The following is a 24,772-nucleotide window of genomic DNA, read 5'->3' on the forward strand; positions in this document are numbered from 1 at the left end:
TGTCCCAGTCCCAGAATATATATATATATATATATATATATATATATATATATATATATATTGAGTGGTTTTTATTTTAAAACTGTTGTAGATGACATGGGGAAATTATCTTTTGATGAAATGTTCATAATGTTTCGCAAAAACAAAAAAAAGTGATGAATGTATATGTAAAAAAGTTGTCGTCTTGTATAAAAATGTGGCAATTGTAATTGTGCATAATTTTCAGGTAAACTGTATAATAATAATAGTAGTTGTAGTAGTAGTAGTAGTAGTAGTAGGTTTTGTTCTATTTATAGGAGGTGGAAATTATCTTTTGATGGAAATGTTCATGATGTTCTTACAAGAACAAAAAATATGTATAATCCTGTGATAATTGTATATGAAATTTTGAACATTTCTACTAGATGAGTTCTTAATAGTAAGAGTGTGAATATATTTTAGCAGAGATTATTTTCTAAAAGTCCATATAGGCAAAAGTGCACCTTATTATTTTGCTGATGGGCCTTTAGCCCTGCTTCAGACTCATTCAGTCTACCCTAGAGGCTTTCATCTTAACAAGGTGAATGTCTCAAGGGAGTATAAAACCCTTCAGGTTGCCTTTATCATGGTCACGTTATCATTTCAGATAGGAGACCCATTGATCCGGAATGGTGTTTATAGGACCTGTATTTCTAGACCCCTGTGTGTCTAGACTGACATTAGGGAGTTGATTTAAACAGGAGGCGGCACCCTCTCAACCCTATAATTTCCACTAATATTATAATGTCTCTGTGTGTAGGCCAGAGGGAACATATGGTGTGTTTCAGCTTAAACATGTCCCTTCTTGTGTGTCCTTGTGTGTCACAGGACAGTGACCTGGAGGCCATGATCAGACACATGGAAGATGTTCTGAATGGTGACTCAGTTGGTGAGTATTTATATGATCTTATTTCACTGTCATTCCACACAGGAAAATGTATAAAACAAAGATTATTCCATCAAATCTATGTTGTTGTTTTTTTTGGCTCGTGTGTTTTTCTTTTTTTGTATAGGCCTGTGTACCAATACAGCCCCACTGGCAGGTACACTCCATTACCATTGTGAGATATATAGCATTTTTTTTACAATAGTGACTGGCCAATTTCACGAGAGGTCAGCGAGCAGACAAAAACTGCTTATTGAAGGTCACAGGCCTGGAAAAATGATACATTCTTCAAGAGACATGAGCATGCGCATTAGCTCCATACATACAGAATGAATGACCCATTTGCCAGTGTCACCCCTCTCAGTGTGTGATACTGAGGATTTTTTCCTTGTTCCTGATGACTCGGAGGTGAGAATGTCAGGAAGCCTGTTTGTCTGCGACTTGAAGCCATGTTTAGGTTAACATTGTTTAGGTAATTCATGTGTTACCTATTTACAGGCCACATCTGATAAGTTCTGTGCATTTCATCATCGATAAAACTGGAGTATTTATGTCCAGTGCTTGAGTTTCTTTCCTGGTTTATTTTACCTTCTTAGGTTTCAAATGCTTTATATAAACTGCCATTTTGGACCACATCAATCCCTGACTATTTTTCCCTCCTAAAAAGTACCACATTCTATCTAGACAAATATCACATTGAATGTACAGATTTATTAACACATTTTATTTTATATTTACCTCATATTCATTTTAATGTAGATTCTTATTTCATTTTAATAAATTTTTTTTAAAATTATCTTTTCTTATTTTCATTGTTGTTTTTTTATTTCTTATGAAAGTTTGATTATTTTTATTTTTTTTATTTTCCCCTGTAAAGCACATGGAATTTCCACTGTGAAAATGTGCTATATAAATAAACTTGCATTGCCTTTATTTTATTTTATTTTTTACTTTTTATTTTTTATAATTTTTTTTTGTTACCCTAATCTGTTTGACATTTAAAACCTTTTGTGAAATGTTTGGTTTAAAAGTGTGCTTGTGCATTTTTTTAAAACGCTTTTTATTATTGTTATCAAATGCAATGGCTTTCATACATTTCTGTGTTTGTATATATCAGCTTGATTTAGCATCTATTTGTGAGTGTGTTCATGCATGCAGATATCTTCATTTCTCAATAGCTTTTGTCAAGGCCTGTTATTCACGAAAATGGGCAGGCAAATTAGTAAATCTTCATATCAGGCCATATATAATAACAAGACACTATTCACCAATCCTCCTATGCCCTGTAATGAAAATGTTACTTCTCACTTCTGAACTCAGCTTATCTGTAGAGTAAGATGAATGATAGCAGGACAATGCTAGATGGGTAATATAAGCTCAGGGTTGGTCTTTTGGCATCAGTAAGAGAAGAAACACTTTTCTAACCTTATCTTCTTTCTTTTTTTCACCACCACCTTGTCAGCACAATGAGTGTCAGATTTGCTCATCCATAAGAAAAAGAATAGATTGAAAACTCTTTTTTTTTGGTGTGTAAGTGTGTAACGGTAGATTTAATTTCAGGTGGTGCATTCATATCGAAATATCTGACAAAACTGCAGTTCAAAAGATGGATTTATGTGTTCTTTTAATGAAGAGTAAATTTCAGTAGCAGGAACGTGATGCTTTGAGTGTTATTCACCTAATGATTATGCTGCTAAAAGACCAGCAGTGACATTATACACGCAAACACATATTTGACGTACAGTATTCAAAACCGTGCACAAGGTGCTCTGACAGATGATTCCTGTGTCCCCTCATCACCTGGTGAAACAAACATACGCACACACACACAATCTGCTTTGGCTTGTGAACCGTAACCCACATGTCACTGTGGCTGACGGCTCAGAAATGCAGCTTTCTGCTTGAGCTCCACTATCACATCTCTGACTTCATTCAGCACTGGCCTACATAAAAGCATAGCTAAAACTTTAACAAACCTTTTGCTTTATGTATTTATTTATGTAAAATACCTTCCCTTGGTACACATTGTTATTTGTTATTCTCTAATATCTACAGTAAGATATCAATGAAATCATAAACTCTACAATATGTCATAAAACTGGCTTTTATTAGAGACTAACTCATAATAAACATGAAAAATATGTGCAGATTAATAAATCATTTATAAAAACATTGATCTGAAAGTTTTGCTGAAACCGAAATTCTTTTGAAGAGTATCTTAAAATATTTATTTATTTACATACTGTGTATATATAATGTGTAGAGGCAATTTATATTAGTCTGCAAAATTCAAGCATTTTCAAGCAAAAGTCCAGATACAAATAAATTAAAATCAGTCAGATAAACTATTAAATGCACTGTCTTTGTGTTTCAGGTTCTGAAGAACAGAAGCCTCAGCTGGGTTCTCTGGGAAAGAGTAGCATCAATACCTCCATGGCTGAGGGCAGAATACAGCGCATGAGAGAGTGAGTGTCTCATCCTTGACCTACTCAGAGCCATCACCTCTTTAAGAGTTTCTAACACACCCCAGGCACCTCACAATGGGTCTTATTCACTGATAATTGCATTTACCTACATGCTTGGAAGCTTTTTTATTGAGATTCTATCCTTCTGTCCTATAGCTGTGTTGATTTATAGTTATGAGTTTACTGTATAAAATGTCTATCTCCCAACAAATAAGACTAAGAAGTGTTGACCTGTTCAAAGCAGATATTTTGCTTTCCCAGACCCATTAAAGACCAGCTAGTAGGTCACTTCTGATATAATCCACCTGCCACTGCAATCAGCATATTGTCTGACACTGTTCTGTATTTGAGCCTGCTTGGTCATGAAGCTTCTAAACCCGCATCCTGCCTCTCTTCAATCCCTAAAGCCTCAGTCTGATCTTCACAGGGCCAAACAGATGTGTGGCTCACAGCTAAAACCAGCATGAGCCTGACACTGAACTTCTCTAATGATTTGTCAGAAATAGTGCAATAGCTGTATCAGCAGGCCACAAAAATGGGAAAAAGTGCATCAGTGCTAATTAGTATGCAAAAATGTCATCAAGACTGTAGCATTAGTTCTTAATTGTTTTAGCAATGATCATTTAGCACTTTAATGGCTTTGTCCTTTCCTTTTTGTTTTAATTTTCTTTTAAAATACTTTGAATTGCAACAGCAGATTCTAGTACAAATTTCCTTTTTGTATATCACTGTTCCATGTGTGATTAAATTCAAGCATTGAGTATAGTATGAACATGATATGAGCATTATATGAATTCAAAATTAAATTTAGGGGCCTCTGGACAGCATTTCCAAACATGAACAAATGTCTGAAAGCACAAAAATTCATATTTATTGGTCTTTTTGTATACTGTTGTATATATCAATATCTGCCTTCTGTGTTAGTAACCCAATAATCATGGTGACTCCTCCTCCCTCTGGTGTGTTTATCTTGGTACGTTTTAATATGAGGTTCTGCTTGGAATGTCATTTATGATACATAAAGCTAATTTACTATTTTTCAGGTTATTGTGCACAGGTGCTTTTCCATTTTTCCTCGGGACATCATGCTTCTTTTCTCGTTTCTTGTGTTGTTTTTACACAAAGATTATTCCATCAAATCTATGTTGTTGTTTTTTTGGCTCGTGTGTTTTTCTTTTTTTGTATAGGCCTGTGTACCAATACAGACCCACTGGTAGGTGGGGCTGTATTGGCAACAAATTATTTCCCACAAAAGTTTGGTTCAGTCAGATTTTTTATTTTGAGATAAATTTATACTTTAGCAATGATGCACTAAACTGATCAAAAGTGAAAGGAAATACATTTACACTTTTACAAAAGATTCCTATTTCAAACAAATGCTGTTCTTTTAACTTTATATTCATCAAAGAAACTTGCAAAAACTGTAGTATACAGCGCAGATGTTTTCAACATTGATATTGTTAAGAAATGTTTCTTGAGGGCTAAATAATATTAGAATGAATTCTGAAGGATCTTGTGACACCTAAGACTGGAGTAATGGCTGCTGAAAATTCAGCATTTCATCACAGAAATAAATGACATTTTATAATGTATTAAAATAGAGAACAGTTCTTTTGAATTGTAATAAGATTTCAAAATATTACAGGCTACAAATAATGCAGTCTTGGTGATCATAAGAGACTTCTTTCAAAAACATTTTAAAATTAAAATAACTATAAATATTATACGGAAAATATATTTTTTTCGCCAAGAGTCCATCAGAGTACGTATACAACAGGTTTACAAAACTAGACAGCATCATTGTTTCTATGGCTGTCAATGGAATAATATTGGTCAATTTGAACTTATTTACCTTTTTTTTATATTATTACAGTCCTATTATAGTAATTTTCTCACTAACTCCCTAGCACTATCTTGCAGACCACTTGGGGGTCTCTGTCTGGACCCTAGTTTTAAAACCTCTGCCCTAATGTAAGAAACTTTACGTTTCGATTCCATACGATACCATTGTGTACTGTTCCATACCACACCATTCTCCACTATAAGCTTGGTAGAGTCCTCTGTCTTCCTTTCAGCATGACTGCAGAACCTTTCCTGACGGCAGGTTGGGCCTGTGGTTCCCCTACTGAGTGTGGGTTGAAGATATTAATAACAGAAGTGCTTTTCCTGTGAGGGCAGGAATTAGAGGTTGTCAGCTCCCTCTCTGCAAGTCTCATAAGAGCATAAAGATGAGGAGGAGGGAGAAGGAGAGCACAGGTAGCAATTTACAACAGCTGCATTTTCCCTACACAGCCTCTCGTCAGCTGTGCAGTGATTCTACAGTCATGTTCCTCCAGATGCAGCTCTACTCAGCTCCCATTTCTTTCATTCGGAGTGAATAAGTTATTAGGTATGTGCAGGTGCAGGCAGATTCTAGAGCTGAACAAGTCAAATTCTCTTACTTTGTTAGGTGGTTTATTCAGTCACTTGTCAACTGAAGGAACTTTCAGCGAAATAATAATAATATGGGTGAATTTTCTGTCCTCTAGAAGATTTTGAAGTTTTGCTTTATATTTAGATTTTTAAATAGTTTCTTTGAATATTTTTTAAAATATTTAGAAGACGATTCAAGAAAAGAATGCAGAAAGGTAAATTTGCCAGAATTTCACGATTTTGGGCAAACATTTTTAAACTTCCCCTCAATAGTAAATGTCTAAATTAGGCAGCTTCTACTTGCCACTTTTTATGAGAACTTAGAAGGGAAAAAGAGATGGGGTACAATTTGTTATTGTTATAACAAAGAATTGTTCTCTTCACACCCAATATATATTGCTATTTTCCAGAAATATTTTTATGTGGTCATGGTGGAAAAAAAAGAAGTGACAGGAGAGCACATTACTGTCAGTGATAAGGAGGGACTGTTTGAAAACAACTAAAATATTTTGTTGTCATTACCCACAAAATTTTTATTTTATAAAATATTTATTTTTTTAATTTGTTAGTTGTCGGAACTTCTTTAAAGTTTTTGTTAAGTTTAAGTTTTTCATTTTAATGTTTTATTTCACTGTTATTTCCATTAACGAAAACAATTTTAAATCAATTTACTTTTAGTTTAAAATAATACCACTGGTCAAAAGTGCCCCTAACTGAAGAATCAGCCATACTTCTTGGTCATCCTGCCTTGTCCAAGGACACATGATACTGGGTCGCCAGTAACACCAGATGTCATCAGACTAACTATTAGGCTGTCACCGCATGTGTGATTAATTTCATTTCTGAAAATGTTCATGTCAAAATCTTGACCTTGAAAGCAACGGATGCTTTTAATCTTATTCTGGGCCAATGCCTCTTACAGATGCATGCCTGTATCAATTCATTTGGTTTTTATTTAAAGGAAATCCATTTCCTCTAAAAGCCACTTGTCAGACGTGAGATTTGAACCCACGCCCCCTTATGAAGACCAGCATGCTCTTCCTCTGAGAAGACTGAATCATCTTGAGTCAGCCCTTCTGACAGTAAAAATGCTTTCATTGTGCTCTTTAGATTTCAGTACATTATACAGTATGTGCATTTAGGAATATCTCGAGGACAGCACTCAAGGGTAAATCTGAAAACAAAAGATGATGTTGTTTGATGCGATCGTTTGATGACGATAACACTCCTTCACCTAGCTCATCTCTGCATGACACATGAGTTCTCTCAAACTTGTTAACGTACGGTATTGCATCTTCTGTTGATCATTATGTAGGACTTCTTTTGTTGACTGCACAGCTCATTAAGCCTTTGAAAATAGCGGATCAAAGCTGCGGTATGAAGCTTACATTCACTGAGATATCGGCCCTCTTTTATCAGAGCAAGCACAGAGAACCGGTACCGTTGAGAAACGTCTGAGCTGTCGAAGTAACGACCCAGAGAAGTAGATGCTTGTAAGTCATTATGCTTTTGTTGTTGAGGAGGTTCCCAGGGTTTTGGGAGCTCTCTATAGAAGGGTGGCGGCGAGTGGTGATTGCAAAGGAAAGAGCCTGGAGTTGGCCAGGAAGTGGAGGGGCGGGTGGAGAGCTGTGTTTATCATGCTGGGAGTGGGGGCTGATTGCAGCTCAGCCTTGATTACCACCACTAATCAGCTGGAAATGGACTATGTGCGTGTATATGAGTGGGCGTGTGTGTGTGTGTGTTTGTGTGTGTGTTAGCAGCAAGTTTGTCGACTTAGACAGGAACGCCTCTCTTATATGAAAGCACTGTCTGAAATTGACTTGGAGACAACAGCGTTGAAGAGGGCTGGTCGTTGTGATCTCAAAGGTCTCTTAGTTATAATTGTCTTTATTCCTGGCTTCTTGACAAATTTGTGAGTCATAATAACAGAGAGGTCTGATTGCTGTCCTTTTACTGTGTTTTAAACTTCATGACTAGCATACTTGGCTTTGTCCTTCATAAGAAAGGAAGTTTATAATGCATCTCGATTTAGTTATGTCACAGTACGACTGTTTTTATGAGCAATAGTTTTTTCATTCCATCGCTTTTTTGATGTTTGAGTGATTCACTTCAAAAAGGAAAAGAGTAGGAGGATGTTGTGCTAAGTTCCATTCACATTTAACAAAATTTAAAGTCAATAATAGAATCCGCCAAAGAGCAAAAAATGTATAATTCTTGAAACCTTCCTCAGTGAGGAAGGTCCTTCGTGACTGAAACGTCTATTTACTTTAACATGTACTGAGCACCTTTTTGCACTTTATAATGAAGAAGATTGCTAGAATCTTGACATGTAATCCTCTTATTTGGATACATAACAAACTAATTTCAAGAATTGAGTTTTTTTACTCTTTGGTGGTTCCTAAGAAAAGTTATGAATATAAACAAACATATTTTTTTCCACTAAGCTTTCCAGTGTGCCCCCCCCCCCCTCTAGAATTTTAACAATTTGACAGAAACTTTCAACATGGATAATGGAAAATATAAAGAAATTGCACGATTTCTATAATTTTAATATTAATAAAGTCATACTAGAAAAAAAAGGATATATATTACGTATATATCAAAATGTATCACTATTTCCACAGGAATGTTAAACTTGTAATATTAGAATTATGTGACACTAAAGACTGGAGTAATGATGCTGAAAATTTGGCTTTGCCATCTCAGAAATAAATTACATTTTAAAATATATTAAATAATATATATATATTATTTGTTTTTTTTGTTAACAGCTGTTTATTGAGATTTATTTTTTGGAACAGTAGTACAAAACAGAAAGCAACTGGACAAATATAATAATATATATTAAATAATAATGAATATATTCAAATAGAATAATTATTTTAAATTGTAATAATATTTTAAAATTGTACTGTTTTTATTTTTGATCATCTTACAGGCCCCAAACTTTTGAACAATAGAGTTCACTATTAATTAAAACCGTGTTTATGACATTGCCATAACCTTCTCATGATGGGCCACTTTCAAATCACTAAAGTCATACGCATATTTCACGCAGTTCATAAAATCAAATAATTTGCTCTTTCCATTTCACCATGCTGGAGTGCTCAAACTTCCAGAGTCACAGTGAAACTCCAGGGGAGCGTGGAAAGAAGGAGACAGCAATTACCTCACGCTGAAGTGGGCAGGGGGGGGGGCACAATCGATTTAATCCCAGACCGCACACGCTCATATCCCAGTCCCCATTACTGCAGAGGATTGAGCAGGCTGGAGGATTGAGCTCGCTGAAGCCCGAGCTGATGCCACCGCAGCCCTGCCAGCTGTCTGCTGCTCATCAGGCCTGACACCAATAACGTATGACTGCTGTCAGCCTCAAGGCATAACTTTCCCTGTTGACAGTCGACACTCTCGTGTGACCTGTTATATCTTGTTAAGGCAGCAATAACAGAACTAATGAGAAGTAGTGACCACAGGTATGCTACTGGAAAACAGTATGGTTGGTAGTGTAACAGCTTAGTTTGGCAAAGTTAAAGTGGAGGAGCATTCTATGAAATGGATGTGTTGTCAGTTGAAATATGTTTAAATTATGTTAGCAGAAAGGAATCTGTAAAAGGTAACGCTTTTACAGTTTCATGGCAATACAAAGTTTCAGCACAAGATTATTAAGTGATGTTTTATTAACAAATTTCGGGAGGAGCACGCGCAGATAATTAACACGGCCAATTCACCATCAGCAATCACTCAGTCTATCCTATCAGCCGAGAGAGAACTTCTATAAATAGACCAAGCCATCTTACCTTCATTCTCTCTACAGTTTTCAGCATCCCACCTCCACCCCAACTCCTCACCATCAGCCCGCTCCTACCCCAGCGTGGGGAGGAGCTCGGGGGGAGCGCTCTGGGTCCGGGCTAAATGCCGAGCTCGGACCCCTCTCCCCGGACATGAGGAGTGCCCCGGGTTCGGGAGTAATTTACAGAGCTCGGAGCCCTCTCCCCGGACAGAAGGAGTGCCCCGGGTTTGGGAGTAATTTACAGAGCTCGGAGCCCTCTCCCCGGACAGCACGCCAAATACGCATAAACCTTGACTCTGTTCATTATACGCAAGGGCGAACTCGTGAAAAAGTGCTTCATAGAAAAATAATTTAATGCTAATATTTCTAAAAATCATAAATGTTTCATTTTTATCAGCTCTTTGCTTTATAAAATCATTGTAAAAGGATTGATCTTTTATCGCTACGATCTTTTATAGATAGATAGATAGATAGTTTTCATTTAAATGTTATGCTCTATTTTGCTTCTCTTTTTTGGGGTTTAGTTTGAATCAGTTTCACTATATTTACTATATATTCCATTATATTTATATTTTTAGATTTTATTTCAGCTTCATTTCAATTAACAAAAATTATTTTTGAATTGTTTTAGTTAGCAGTAACAGCACTGTCATTAACACATTTGTATATGAGGGACAGAAATGGCATCCATTTTTTCAAATGATCTCGGAAATCCAATCTAGATTCTAATTGAAATAATGAAATAATCCACACTCTTATCAGCTCATCATCACTAAATCTACTATTCACATGCTAATTAGTTCAGTATTTCTCTAATTCCATGTCACTTTCTCTCTGTAATGGTCCTTTTTCGGCTCGTGAGTCTAGATTTTTGTCTTTTTACAAGTCTGACTCAGGAGAAAGGTGGCACAGATGATTTATCATCTGGAATCAGCAGCGATGACATTAATTGGATGTTGGTCCTCCCTAAAGGCTTTCATTCAGCTGGGAAGACTGGAAGGCCACTAGTGGATGTGAGGATTTGCTCTAATTAAGGCACAAAAGCATCAGCGAGGTTTGAGATGGATAAAAACATAATTTCCCCCCACAATCAATACAGAAAATGTGAAAACAAAAAGTGTACAGTTTTCATTTGGATCTGGTTATTGTAATTCTCTCTCTACCTGAATAACTGGTCCTATATTTCATAGTGGCTTTCTGAGATCTTGTCATCAAGAAATATGCAAATATGAACTAACAACTGCAAGCCGCAAAAATGTATCAGAATGACTCACAAGCATCATTTTGGCCATTTTCCACTTATTCAATGATACATGTCTCTCACCCCTCCCTCTCCTTACATGATGGTACGATCTCATCTGTCACCTCTGCACTGCATTGAGATCTTGTATTAGACATTGAATTGTGTTTCTTTAATAATCAATCCTCATTCCCCTAGTCATTCTTGAATAATCAATTCATAAGGACCATCTTTTAATTTCTTTAATGATGCCCTTGCTGTCCTGTTTTGCTGGGTTGCACTGTTATAAACTTGTTTTTATATATCACTCATGCCCTTGACTGCCAAGTTAGGGTGAATACAAAACTTTGGGCAAAAAAAAAAAAATGCTCTCAAACCATCAATAACACTGTCAACAGGGGGTGCCTTTTCCATTAAAATATTTTTATCTGTCATAGGAAATGACTGTGTTGAGATACAGATAAAAAATGAAAATTGAAAGTCACAGGTTTCATTGAGGGTTCATTTTTTCTTCTCACGGGCATGAGGAGAAACATTCATACTTTTTATTTGGAAAGTACCACGGGCATTACACAGTTTGAGTTGACTTGTTTTCATAAAGGATGTTGATTTGAGCCCATCAGGCCCAAACATAACCAAAATTGTTATGTTCCCATATCCATCTCCTTGAGTGGTAGGTGTCTCTTGTTTAAAAAAATATAGTGGAGTCCAAAAGTCTGAGACAACTACTGAATTGCTTCTATTTATTTTAATACATTTCATTATAAATGATATTGTCAGCATAGACATGCAAGTGAAAAGCAAAATGAAAAAGTATTTTGAACATCCCTGCACGATTTTTATAATTTTTCAAATGTAAAAAATTAAGTGGCTTTTATTTTCATATTTAAATTTGATTTGAATCCCATGTTTTTGGTGTGGTTTCAGACTTTTTGATCTCACTGAATATAAATAGTGTATGTAATGCCTGTAATTTAATAACATTTTTAGTATGCTCCATGTAGATAATTAGATATGTTTGCTAATACTTGAAAAGAAAAATTAAAATTGCAAATAAAAAATATTATTGCAGTTTGTTTTACAAGAAAATGCCATTTTTATACTTAAGAATTTCATGCTTAATTCAGTGAATTACTTGACCTTTCTTTTGAATTGTTTGTGAAGTTTACTACTTATTTCTGTTTGAAAAATTATTTTTTCAGTGTACATACCCACCTTTCAAGGCTACAGTGGATTCATCCATTTAGTCAAACTAAACGTTTCATGCTATCATAATTTTTATATGTTATGCCCTTGGTTGCCTGTCTCAAAAAACAACCACACTAGTCATTCACTTCTATGCACAGCTGAATCGTACAGATCATTGTACTTGTTAAAAGAGTTTGAGAGGTTGTATTTTTATTTTTTATTTTATTTTTTTGTGGTGGTGGTGGTTAAAAAGCCAGATCACTGTCACGGTTCTTTATACTGTCAGAAGACTCTGCTGAGTCTGCTGAGACTTTGTGAGTTTTAGCAATAAAACCAAGACAGTATAGGTTGGGATGATTTGTAAAGTACTTGATTTCACAAAGGGCCCAAAATCAAAAGTGATACCATATAATAATTCATTTAAAATGATAGTCACATTAGTACTAAGTTTCATGGACTAAAGATGCTGTTCCTGTACTTCTGAACTACAGATGGACTGACTCAAAAAGAAAGACATTACATCATCTGAACCCCTTGTGTTTCTTTTAATTGGCTTTTTAAGGGTGATATTGTTCATCTCTTCCAGCTGTCTCTTTCGTTCCTTGTTCTTTCTACATCCTCTACCTGATGGCATTACTTTGACTTTAGGCTACTGAGTGAAACAAACCCAAACCTTGTAAGTTTGAACCATCTCAGATGATATTGCAGCAGAAACCTCTGAGCTACTGCAGCCAGCAATCCATCATTCACTCTCAGGTTTTCGCACTTTGAGTCACAAATGTTATATTGTCCAGAACAATGAAGTGCCCTGTCTTGGAACGTCCAAATCAATTTAGTTCCCTAGACAAGAGGAAACCTGATTTTTTTATGGCTCTATCCCTCATAAGAATGACAATTCCTGATATACCAAGATGGAATTAATTACCTTTTCTTTTGTTATCTGACCTTAATAGTTGAGTTCAGTTGGACCATTACTAATGTACTGTCTCTCCGATCTCTAAACTATCAATTTTTGAGAAAGAAATGGAATTTTCCATCTTGGTCAACACTTACATCAACTCATAAATCATTCCGATATCTCACCGTCTCACATTAAATGGACATATTCACAAAGGCATTACTTATTTTTTAACTATGTTTGAAGGAAAAGGAAAGACGTTCTATTTTTGGTCTGTCAGTTGTGGACGTATTTCACCTTATGTATGGTGTGTGTGTGTGTGGGTGTGATGGGCTGTTCTGCTCTTGCTGAGGGGTCCAAAGGTGCTGGTAGAGATCACACTGACATTGAGACGAGGACGTGATTCACGGTGCCTGCTCACATACCTGTCAGGGGGCGTTTTTTTACAGGAGGTCCCGCTTGGATGCATCCACTTGTCCCACAGTGTTGAGAGACTGATGCTGTAGGATGCATGTAGAACAGGAACTCCAGAAATCTGCTTGCATTTGATTTTTGAGACTTTTGCAAGTCCTTCATAAATGTGAACTGGATTATTTTAACTATTATGTAAATTTGGTCTTTTAGGTCTGTGTGTCAGAAGCTAGGAGATGAGATGTTCCTGAAGGTCTATGATTATCTGAAGCAGGCCCGACAGAGCCAGGAGAGCGAGGAGAACATCAGACAGGCTCTGATCCAGCTGGTGGAGAGGCCCGGTGATTGCTTTGAAGTAGATCAACTTCTTTATTATGAAGAGCTGCTCTTGGCGGCACAGGAAAATACTGTAAGATAACAATGAAGTAGATACACACACACTTACTCACTCACTCACAGATGTTATCTGCCAACAACTATATAGATCAATTTATGTACTTAAGATCTGCCTGTGGTGCAACTTCATATTATTACATTATATATCATAGATTATATTATAGTATTATATATTATATTACCGTAAAGCAATTCATATATTTAAGAATTAATTAATGCCCTGGAATCGTGTGTGTGTGTCTGTGTGTGTGTGTGTGTGTGTGTGGGTGTGTGTGAGTGTGTGTGAGTGTGTAAATATTTTGATATAAAATAAAAAAAATTATAATCTTATTACTGATTAGACAGATACAGTAGACTGTATATCTAAACTAATCTTAAGTTTAATACTGTAAAAACTATTTACAAATAGTTGAATATGCTGTTTAGAATTACAGCACCACAAAATGCCTTTTTTCTTGATTAATTTTAATATCAAATTATGAATATTTCATATTAGTGAATATTTCCCATCTTCCTTTAAAACATGCACTTCACTGTCATCTATAAAATAGAAGTCAATTAATTAAATATAATGAAATATGGGTCATATGGAAATGTATTCATATGTTATGCATTCATATGTTTGTATTTTGATGTTAAAATGTAACATATGGAAATGTATTCATATGTTGTGTGTTTATGGGTAAATCATTCTGGAAATAGTTCAAAAGAATGTACAAATGTATTATTCAAAACTACACTTCCTTTAAACTAAAATCTAGATTCTAAAACAATTCTACATTCTGTTTGCTACATAAGTAATTCAGGATTGAATAAACAATTGTCATGTAAAAATGTCATTTTAGGTAAAATATTGTTTTGGTAATATATCCTGAGTTTGAGATCCTGTGCAAGAAAATGAAAGCCATTTACGGTGTTCACACTCTACATATATCTGGATGTTTTATTTTATTTTCTTTATATGCTTTATATAATTCTGATGGGTCTGTCACTAGTTCATTCTTTCACTTCTTGTAGGTTTGAAAGAACTGCACTGCAATGACATTACATTTTTCATTGTTTTCTGAAAACCCCTGGTGTTTTATGATTACAGTTATTAATCGACCTGTTTTGTGGTGCCTGTTCACCAAAAATTGGCTGATTTCTCACAGCACAGAAGTTAGTGAGCTGAGTAAAAGGCAACGGTATAAGATCAATAGCAGAAAACACTGAGGCACAGGAACTCTAGCGCTCAGTCAACCTTCTCCATTGTTCTTTTATCGCTGAAGCAAACCGAGACATTCATTAAACTTATCAACTTTTCCAGAACATGAATGTAAGAAAGTTGTTTTCCCCCGTTAAAGATAATCCAAACTCAAAAGATGGCTTTAATAATCTTGCCAATTGAACTGCACACACTGCACCACTCTGAAGATGGAGTGCTCTTCACAATACTAGCACTGATTTAATCAGATATTTGTTTCTACAAACAGCTGTTTGTCTTAGTAATGGATTACTATAGTAATGCTTTTTGTTACACTGAAACTTGACATGCTCACCAATGGGATCCACTGCAGTGAATGGGTGCCGTCAGAACTAGTCTAAACAGCTGATAAAAACATCACAATAATCCACAATAATCCATATGTAATCTGCATGATTTTAGTCTAATAATTAACATCTGGTGAAGTCAAAAGCTGCATGCTTGTAAGAAACAAATCCATCATTAAGGAGTCTTAACTTTAAACTGTTGCTTCTGGCCAAAATAAAACACCCCGTAAAACATTTTCACTTCACAAGATGTTATTTGATGGATTGGAGTTGTGTGGATTGCTTGTGGATTATTGTGATGTTTTTATCAGCTGTTTGGACTCTCATTCTGACGGCACCCATTCACTGCAGAGGATCCAATATTGGGCAAGTGATGTGATGCTAAATTTCTCCAAATCTTTTTCAATGAAGAAAATGGTTGGCATGAGGGTGACTCCATTTTCTGCAAATTTGCATTTTTGGGATACCTATTCCTTTATGAAGCAGAAATTCACAGTGCATTTTAGCACATCAAGTTTATAGCTGTGCTTGTGCTATCACACTGTGCTTGTTAACTCTCGTTAACTACACTTTTTAAATGGCATTGCTGTTTGCCGTCAAGTATTAACTGCCGTCCTCCTATGCTCACTTTTCCACATGTCAGAAAACAAAGCTTTCATACACCCCACTGCTGTAAGGTTCAGAGAGCTTCGATGTAGCCAAGAAATCCATTGTTTTGTAATTCTAGTTGGTGTTGTGGTCATATCAGCGCTGTCTCATTACCGTGACTGTGTTATCAGACACCTTATCATGTTCTGCTTTACTGATATGTTTTGACTAGAGAGAGCCAGAGTATTGCTACGGACAATGACAGATGTCATGAGGGATTCATTGCTTGTGCTTCCTCCAGTCAAACAAGAAAAAAAAAGATGTTTATGAAATGGATGAAGCGACTGTCCGGGAGAGAAGATGGTGAGTTTAGCTTTGACAGGCTACATTCACTCAGTCAGTGTTTGGCAGGGATTGACAGCTGTATTTACTAACAGGTGTGACTCTCAAATCATCTTGTTCATACAACAGCCTTCAGGAGTGGCTTGAACACTGCAATGTGAAGCCCCTTTTCTATCGTCTCATTAGTCTTGAATAATGCCTGTAACCGCAATCACCGTGTCTGTAGTAAATAACAAAGATGCTGGCTTCCATTACACAGGAAAGCAATTAAGTAAAACGTTCTTTCACTCATTGGTATCTGATTGCAACAGTAACTCGAGAGAACACTTTTATCACTTGCTACTTTATTATAACCAACTATGATTCAGGGACATGTCCTATTTGCATTCAGCTAAAATGCTAGAAATCACAGTGAAAGATGTGTGACAGAATCAGAGAGGAACATTGCTCTTGAGAAATATTTTATGGAAAAAGTGTTGTCATTTCCTTTCAGTTCGGTTCAAATGATTGTGCAATCATAAAGCTTATCATAAAAGGGATGGAAAACCTCTACATGCCTTGTTTTTTTATGTTTTTGGATGTCTCTTATGCTCACCAAGGCAGCATTTTTGCTTAAAAAATTAAGCAAAAATAGTAATATTGTGAAATGTTATCACAATTTAAAATAAGTATTTTCCATTTTAATATATTTTAAAATGCATTTTATTCCTGTGATGGTGAAGCTGAATTTTCAGTATCATTATTCCATTCTTCAGTGGCATGATCCTTCAGAAATCATTCTAAAATGCTACCGAGAAATATTTCTTAATATCAGTTGAAAACAGTGTTTTCTGGTTTCAAAAAATATTTTTTGGAAATGTTATCTTTTTAATTTTTTTGCAGGATCTACTGATGAGTAGTAAGTTAAAAGAAGTAAAAAAAAAATTAAATGGAAAACTTTTGTAACATTATAAATGTCTTTACTGTCACTTTTGATTAATAAAATAATTAATTTCTTAAAATAATAATACTTTTAAATGGTAGAGTAACTTTAATTTACACAGCAGATACAGTGTTCATCATAGTTGAATACTGAATAGTTGAATAAATAAGCTTTCCATTAATGTATGGTTTGTTAGGATAGGACAATATCTGACAGAGGCACAACTATTTGAAAATCTGGAATCTGAGTATGCAAAAAAATCTAAATATTGAGAAAATCGCCTTTAAAATTGTCCAAATGAAGTTCTTAGCAATGCATATTACTAATCAAAAATGAAGTTTTTATATATTTACGGTAAGAAATTTACAAAATATCTTTACTTAATATCCTAATGATTTTTGGCATAAAAGAAAAATCGATAATTTTGACCCTTACAATGTATTTTTGGCTATTTCTACAAATATACCCCAGCGACTTAAGACTGGGTTTTGTGGTCTAGGGTCACACATAACCTTGTCTGAGAAAGTTTTCAAACAACCTCCCTTAAAGTGTTCTTTCTCTTATAGTGCAGCATGCAGCATTGAACATTTACTTCAGTCAGTTGCTTTGTTCAAGTAGTTCATGTAAATGAACCAATTTACATGAACTGAATATATGTTGCCTTAGTAGCCAGTGTCAATGTAGTTTGCTCCTTTTTAAAAGTTTGTAGCTTGACTGAATAGTTGAACAACTGTAAATTACGATTAGCATGTAGCTTGGCAAGATACAATTTAAAGTGGTTTTCCTGACCCTGATTCCTACCAGTCACATACTGTACAAACATATCTATGAGAAAATCCTTGATAGCACACAACCGTTGGGTCTTGTGTTCTATAATTGTTGCAACTCTGTAAACACTCCTGTGTTTGCACAGAGCGCTGTATTGACCTCAGAATTACAGTGATCACTTACGAAGGTCTCAGCATTTCCAAGGCTTTGAGTTTTCAGCTCAGCAAAGAGCAAGACATAATTAGACACGAGGATAATAAGCACCTTTTTGCCTCCTGCTGTCCTCGGCTCTTCTGGCTATGATCAGACCTCAGCAGGAGCAAATGGAAGAGCTACACTAGTTAATGGACAGAGGAAAAGGATGTGAATCTTTAGCCCCTTTAGTATCTATAACATACTGTATACTGATTGTCAGTTATCAATTCGTTTTTTTTTCCACAGTGTTTTGTTTCAAAGGCAAAATATGTTTTGCCGCTAGAGGTCACTTATTCAAAACAATAACAAAACTGTAGCTGGAATAGAGTTGTTGTGTTCACCTCCATTTTTACTTTATGATGTTATTTTTGACGACAGAACCCGCAGCAAACGATAATGAATAATTGTGGTCCATCATGAATATGTAAAACAAACAAATGTGGCTTGATAGCCATCAGAAGTCGTAGGTTTTTTGGCTACAACTACTACTTACTAGTGCTGTCAAAATTAGCGCGTTAATGCAGGCAATTAATTTTTCTAGTTAAACAGTGTAAAAATATTTAACACAGTTAACGCAGGGGAGGGACTAGGGTTGGCCGTAATTTTTGTCTTTTCTTATTTTTATTTAAAATGTATTTAATATTTTGGCATGTTATATTTATTTTCATCAGTTTTACTTATATGGCATATAATTTTAGTTAACATTTAGATGCACAACATTGTAGTTGAACAAGAAAAAATGTAACAAAATATTCAAACATTGTGCAGCATCTTGATTAAACATGAATCAATAAAAAACATGAAGACTCTAATCTCCTTTAAAGAAATATTTTGTTTATTTTTTTCTCATATTTTAATAAGTATGAAATGGTAATGATAATTAATGATGAAATAAATTGTTTTTATTTTAATTACAAATTGAATTAAAAATAAAACATTCAGTTACAGAACAAATTCAATTAAAAATATTTAAATGTAATTAAAATATAGTATACACAAAAATGGTCATGTTGATGAGTTAGTTTCTTCATTGGAACAGATTTGGAGAAATTTGTCATTACATCACTTGCTCACCAATGCATCCTCTGCAGTGAATGGGTGCCGCCAGTATGGGAGTCTAAACAGCTGATAAAAACATCCCAATAATACACACAACTCCAGTCCATCAGTGTGTGAAGTGAAAAGTCGAGTGTTTGTAATAAACAAATCCATCATTAAGATGAGTTTGAGTCCTCTGTCCGTAATATGGCTTTGTACAGTGAAAAAAAAACTTTGTACAGTTCTAGATAATGTTGGTGGATTTTGATGTGAGAGGATTGATGGACTGGAATCATGTGGATCATTGTGAAGTTTTTATCAGCTGTTTGGACTCTCATTCTGACGGCACCCATTCACTGCAGAGGATACATTGGTGAGCAAGTGATGTAATGCTACATTTCTCCAGATCTCTTCTGATGAACTATTCCTGTAATGAATCAACACACTGTTCATGAGCCTTCATTGTTAATTAACATTTTTGGCAGTAATTTCATTGATGATTAACAGCATCAAATAACAAGTAATAAACTTTTGATGCAGTTGAGAAGTACATAGCTGTCTCAGCGGCTGCTGGAAACCTTTATTCCATTGCCAAACTCTACAAAGCTGGTCCCCAGCTGTAAGTTTGCCAGTAAAGATTTATTTATAATTAGTATATTTACCCTATAAGTTGTGGTACTTTCCTGAGTTTGTGCTTGATGACTTGCAAAAGAAGCCACTCTGGGCGCAGGTGCAGGGTCCTGATTAAAGAACAGGTTTTGAATAAGAGATGCTCTACTTTAAATCTCTGAGGAGAATCCACCTTTAGATTCTGCAATCAAACACACACCTGCACAGTGAATGCAGCTCAGTATAAATGGCTGTTGGCTCCAGCAGTACTGTGATCCTGATGCCCTGGGAACTCTGGGTCTGTGCCTTTGTGTGCCCTCCCTCTGTGGGCTGCATTAGTATTCAGCTCAGCAGGTTTCTGGCTGCCAATGGATAAATTAATTGATATTTTGGCGGTGGAGAGCTTGCGACAGTTCCAATCTTGTAGAGACCCTTCCTCAAATTGACCCACTTTCCCAACCACTGGAGTTGGTGCTTTAATTGAGTTTAATTGTTGTTGTTGTTGTTGTTTTATAGTTTCAGTTGTTGCACTGTATTGTTCTCATTACGTGTATGCTATTATAAGATTTCAGCTAATAGACTTTACACTTTAAGTTTTCTAAAACTATATTTTTATAGTTTGTGAAATGAGTAAACGTATAAGAGACAGATAACAGTGTCCTTTGTGTTACAAAGTATTTCTATTTCAAGTAAATGCTGTTCTTTTGAACTTTCTATTCATCAAAAATCCTGAACAAAATGTATCTCGGTTTCCACAAAAATATCAATCAAAACAACTGTTTACAAGTTACATTTATAATAATAAGAAATGTTCAGTGAGCACCAAATCAGAATATAAGAATGATTTCTGAAGGGTCATGTGACACTGAAGACTGGACACAGGAATAAATAGCATTTACCAAATTCTAAAATAGAAAATCGCTGTTACATCTAATGTTGTTAAATGAATGTTTATTGCATATTTCAGTTTAATGAGTCTCACCATGATGGTGTTTAGTGCTTGTGTGAATGACACTGTGCACCTGCTATATATGTTATTATTTAAAAGCTGTTTGTGATGGGCTTTGGTTCATCATGACTTCCTCATCACCACCTGCATTTGGTGGTTATCAGTGTATTTCAAAGGTACAAAACAGATTTCAGTAATTCAATAGGTTGGTATATTAACATTATATCAGTTAATGAAATTACGGCATTTAACTGTAAATTTAAGTTAAAACAGTAAAAACCACAGCTGCCGTTTTTTATCGTACATTTTACAAAAAAAATTTTTACAGTGTAGAATAAGCTGCAATGTAGATAAGACTCTGTAACTACTTATAGTCAACCTAACTTCAAACTCTCAAAGCTAAACCAGTTGCACAGATCAGTACATCCAGAAGTCTGTAAGTGAACATACTGTCTAAAGGAATAAATGTTGTTGAGGCTTCAGGTCTTGATCCTGATGCTGGACCAGGCATATCCAGCGATTATGACTCTGTGTTTCTCTGCCTGCCGCTTTGACTCATCAGGTTCGGGTGGAGAGTGGGTGTTCAGTGCGCTGTGGCCATAACATCCGTATCACAGCTGTACCTTTAATGGCTTGTTCTCATAGACGCTGACCGAGTGCAATGAGGCATATAGCCATTGAGCAGACCATAATGCCAGGAACACTGAAGATAAGTAATGCCTCCTCTTACTGAGAGAGTGTGTATTCTCCAATAACTTAGGGGCCCGGGGCCTAAACATATTGCGTGTAATTTTTATTCACCTCCTAGTACAGAGCTGAATGAATTGCAAATATTTACCAACATGATAGTTTATTTCTGTGTGAAGTACTGGAGATCTGGCAGATTGTTTGCTCTGGTATTAGAGGAAATGAGCTGTTTTGCTGTTGCATTACATTATGTTTACTGGTTTAAATGTGTTAATCTGGTTTAATTATGCTTAAATGAATATCAGTGTCTATCATGTGACATTCTTAAATAAAGATTAAGGGTCTGCAGTATTTTTCCAGATTGATTGAATACTGCATACTGTACTTTCATTCAACATTTTAAAAAATCTGCTTTATTACAATGAGCTAATGCAGCACAAATTTCTGTGATGAAAAGCTGAATTTTCAGCAGCTATTACTATAAGAAGCCTATTTATGAAATATTGTGTGTCATCAAGCAGCATGCAGACTCAACCAGAGTAAAACAAGCAAAGTTTCACAAAAGTAAAATATTTCATTGTGTTTGGGGCAAATATCTGCACTCCTTGAATGCCGAATTTGGGGGCTGTAGCTAACTGCTGTAATCACTGTAAAAAAAAAAAAATTGTTTCATCTTAAAATAATTTGTTACGCCACTGACTTAAATTTTTTAGTTTAGTCAACTAAAATATTCCAGTTGTCCCTTAAATTAACATTGAATATCTTAAAATTTCAAGTTGACTAAACTAAAAATTTTAAGTCAGTGGGGTAACAAATTATTTTAAATTGAAACGACTTTTTGAAACTTTTTTTTTACAGTGCAGACGTCAGTGTAAAATCCTTCTAATAAGTTGATTTACTGCTCAAGAAACTTTTCTTCTTCTTATAATTTGTCATTAACTATTGAAAACAATTTAATATTTGTGTGGAAATTTTAATTCGGGATTTTTTCATGATCTTCAATGTGTTTTTTTAGAATCCTTTGCTGAATTAAAAATATTAATTTAATTTATAAAATTAAATTACATAAAAAAACTTACTGACCCCAAACGTTTGTTTGTTTAATTTGTTGTTGTTTTATGTTTAATGATAAAAGAGCGAGACTTTAACTTATACACACAGTCAGATTAGTAAGAAAATGTTACCTTTAGTATGCTAAATTGCTTTATTTTTGTCTAATAGTTAACCTGAAAGAGATTTGAATGCTTCTTGAATAGTATTTACACTTGATATTTTCATAATCGGATCATAATGAAGTGATGGAGTGTAAATATTTTCTAAGAAGTGCTGCACTGAATGCAAGCAGCCACAGCGGAGTATAAAAACCCCATTTTGGAAACATCCACACAGGCTTTTTGTAAATGGTTTGTCAGAGTGAAAACTGAAGTCACTTTCTGTGTGGGAATCCTCCTTCTGTGGCCTCCTTATCATTAGACTTTAGATATGTCAGCATGTGATGGATCTAGTGAACATACCCACATGTTGTGTGAGATTGAAGAGGAAAGCTCTGCTCCAGTTCTCATGCCTACAGGACAAAACTCGAAGCTGTCATGACTCTGTGCAGTCGAGCAGCTGGTGCGATTTCCTGGCTCTGACACTGCCGTAATTGGTTGCGATTGCATCTTTTTTCCTCAGGTGTTATGTCGTTCTTATGGTTTCATGTGACTAGACAAAAGGGAGCGTCAGAGCCAATAATATCAACGTGCCTTTCACTCTTCCCCTCTGCTGTGCTCTCTTTCTCTCTCTCCATTTCTACTTACGTTTATATAATGGGAAAGGTCTAGACCCTTTACTATCATATGCAGGTAAAACCGAGATGACAAGCTTAATGGCTGAATGAGGCATTAACTTATCAAATCATTCATTGGTTCTGGGCAGCAGCGGCACCTGTGAATGAAAGTTAACGGGTCTAGAGGGCATTTGAGTTTTTCAGATTAGATTTGTCTCCTTCAATGATTCAAAGCATCGCATTTCACTGCTTTTATCAGTTATCATGCAAGGTTTCAAGAGTTTTTTGCTCTCCACAGAGTCTTTTAATTGTTCATTATCTTTGATATATCTCACAAATTTTTATTAACATCATACACAAGGTGGAAATGTTGCTTACTGCTTGTCTTCTGAACTTGAGCCTAGACGTTTCATCCAGACAGACAGAAAAAAAGCAGACAAGGGACAGGTAGAGATAGAGGTGAGAGACTGCTGAAGAGAGCTGATGAATAGAATTAATAACAGTTCTCTTGTGATGCGCTGTGCAGCAGTGGGGATCAAACTGTGACTGTTCACCTGAAAGTGAAAATTGTGTCGTCATCCTCATCCCTGTGTCATTCCCAACCTGCGTGATTTTCTTTCTTCTGTCAAACACGAGATCTTAGGCAGGATGTTCGGGTGGTGATGGCGCAGTGGATAAGACACATGCCTTTGGTGTGAGAGACCCGGGTTCGAATCCACTGTGAGACACCAATGTGTCCCTGAGCAAGACACTTAACCCCTAGTTGCTCCAGAGGCGTGCGACCTCTGACATATATAGCAATTGTAAGTCGCTTTGGATAAAAGCGTCAGCTAAATTAATAAATGTAAATGTAAATGTTCACGCTGATCACTTCCTCATAATGAAGGTGAACGGCGACCAGGGGCTGTCAAGCTCTAAAATTACAATAAAAACTTGTGTGCTATATTCCAGTCTTATGAGGCCATTCGCTAGCTTTGTGTGGGAAACAGACCAAAATGTAATTTATTTATTGAAAATCTTCCTCTCCTTTATTTGTGTTATATGCACATGTTCAAATTTGCTGCATTGTGATTGGAGACACACAAGAACCAGTGACATTTGGCATTGTTGACATCAGACCTAAAGTATGTGGCACATTTTAACACACAATATTTGAATTATTTAATTTATTATAATTAAATAATATTAAAAAGTTATTAATTCAAATTAATTATGTTAATTATTAACATGGTAAGGGGACCTAAGAGACCACAAATTGTTAAGAATTCATAATTAATAATGAAATAATATATAACCTGTTTTACATGGCAGATTAAAAAATTACAGACTTTCTCTTATTTTGTATTAATGTAAACCAATATTATTAATAATAATAATAATATAAGGGGATCTACACTGTAAAAAAAACTGTACAAATAGGGCACAATATTCTGTATTTAATATAAATTTTCAGTGTTTTATTTATTTATTACAGGTGTTTACCTGTATTTTGAATTTTCTTTGTTTAATTACCAGAATGTTTCCCCTTATAACAGTATATAAGAGGAAAATAATACATGTTATTTAATGAATAATATATATGATAATAAATATATGATATGACCCATTTTTATGTGTCACACATAGATAAATCACAATGTTTTCTCAAAAAAGCAAAACATCAAAAACTCAA

General features: G+C 35.3%; 1 protein-coding gene across 1 annotated transcript in view; it reads left to right on the forward strand.

Moving 5' to 3' along the window:
* The window catches only part of LOC306887033 (serine/threonine-protein kinase Nek11-like), an 83,608-nt gene that overhangs the window by 49,563 nt on the left and 9,273 nt on the right, over positions 1 to 24,772 (forward strand). The window contains exons 14-16 of the mRNA XM_079444497.1: positions 847 to 907; positions 3,279 to 3,369; positions 13,522 to 13,717. Of these exons, the coding sequence (XP_079300623.1) occupies positions 847 to 907; positions 3,279 to 3,369; positions 13,522 to 13,717 (348 nt within the window). The remainder of the gene's footprint in view (positions 1 to 846; positions 908 to 3,278; positions 3,370 to 13,521; positions 13,718 to 24,772) is intronic.

The sequence above is a fragment of the Barbus barbus genome (genome assembly GCF_936440315.1).
Source record: "Barbus barbus genome assembly, chromosome: 21".
Lineage (NCBI taxonomy): Eukaryota > Metazoa > Chordata > Actinopteri > Cypriniformes > Cyprinidae > Barbus > Barbus barbus.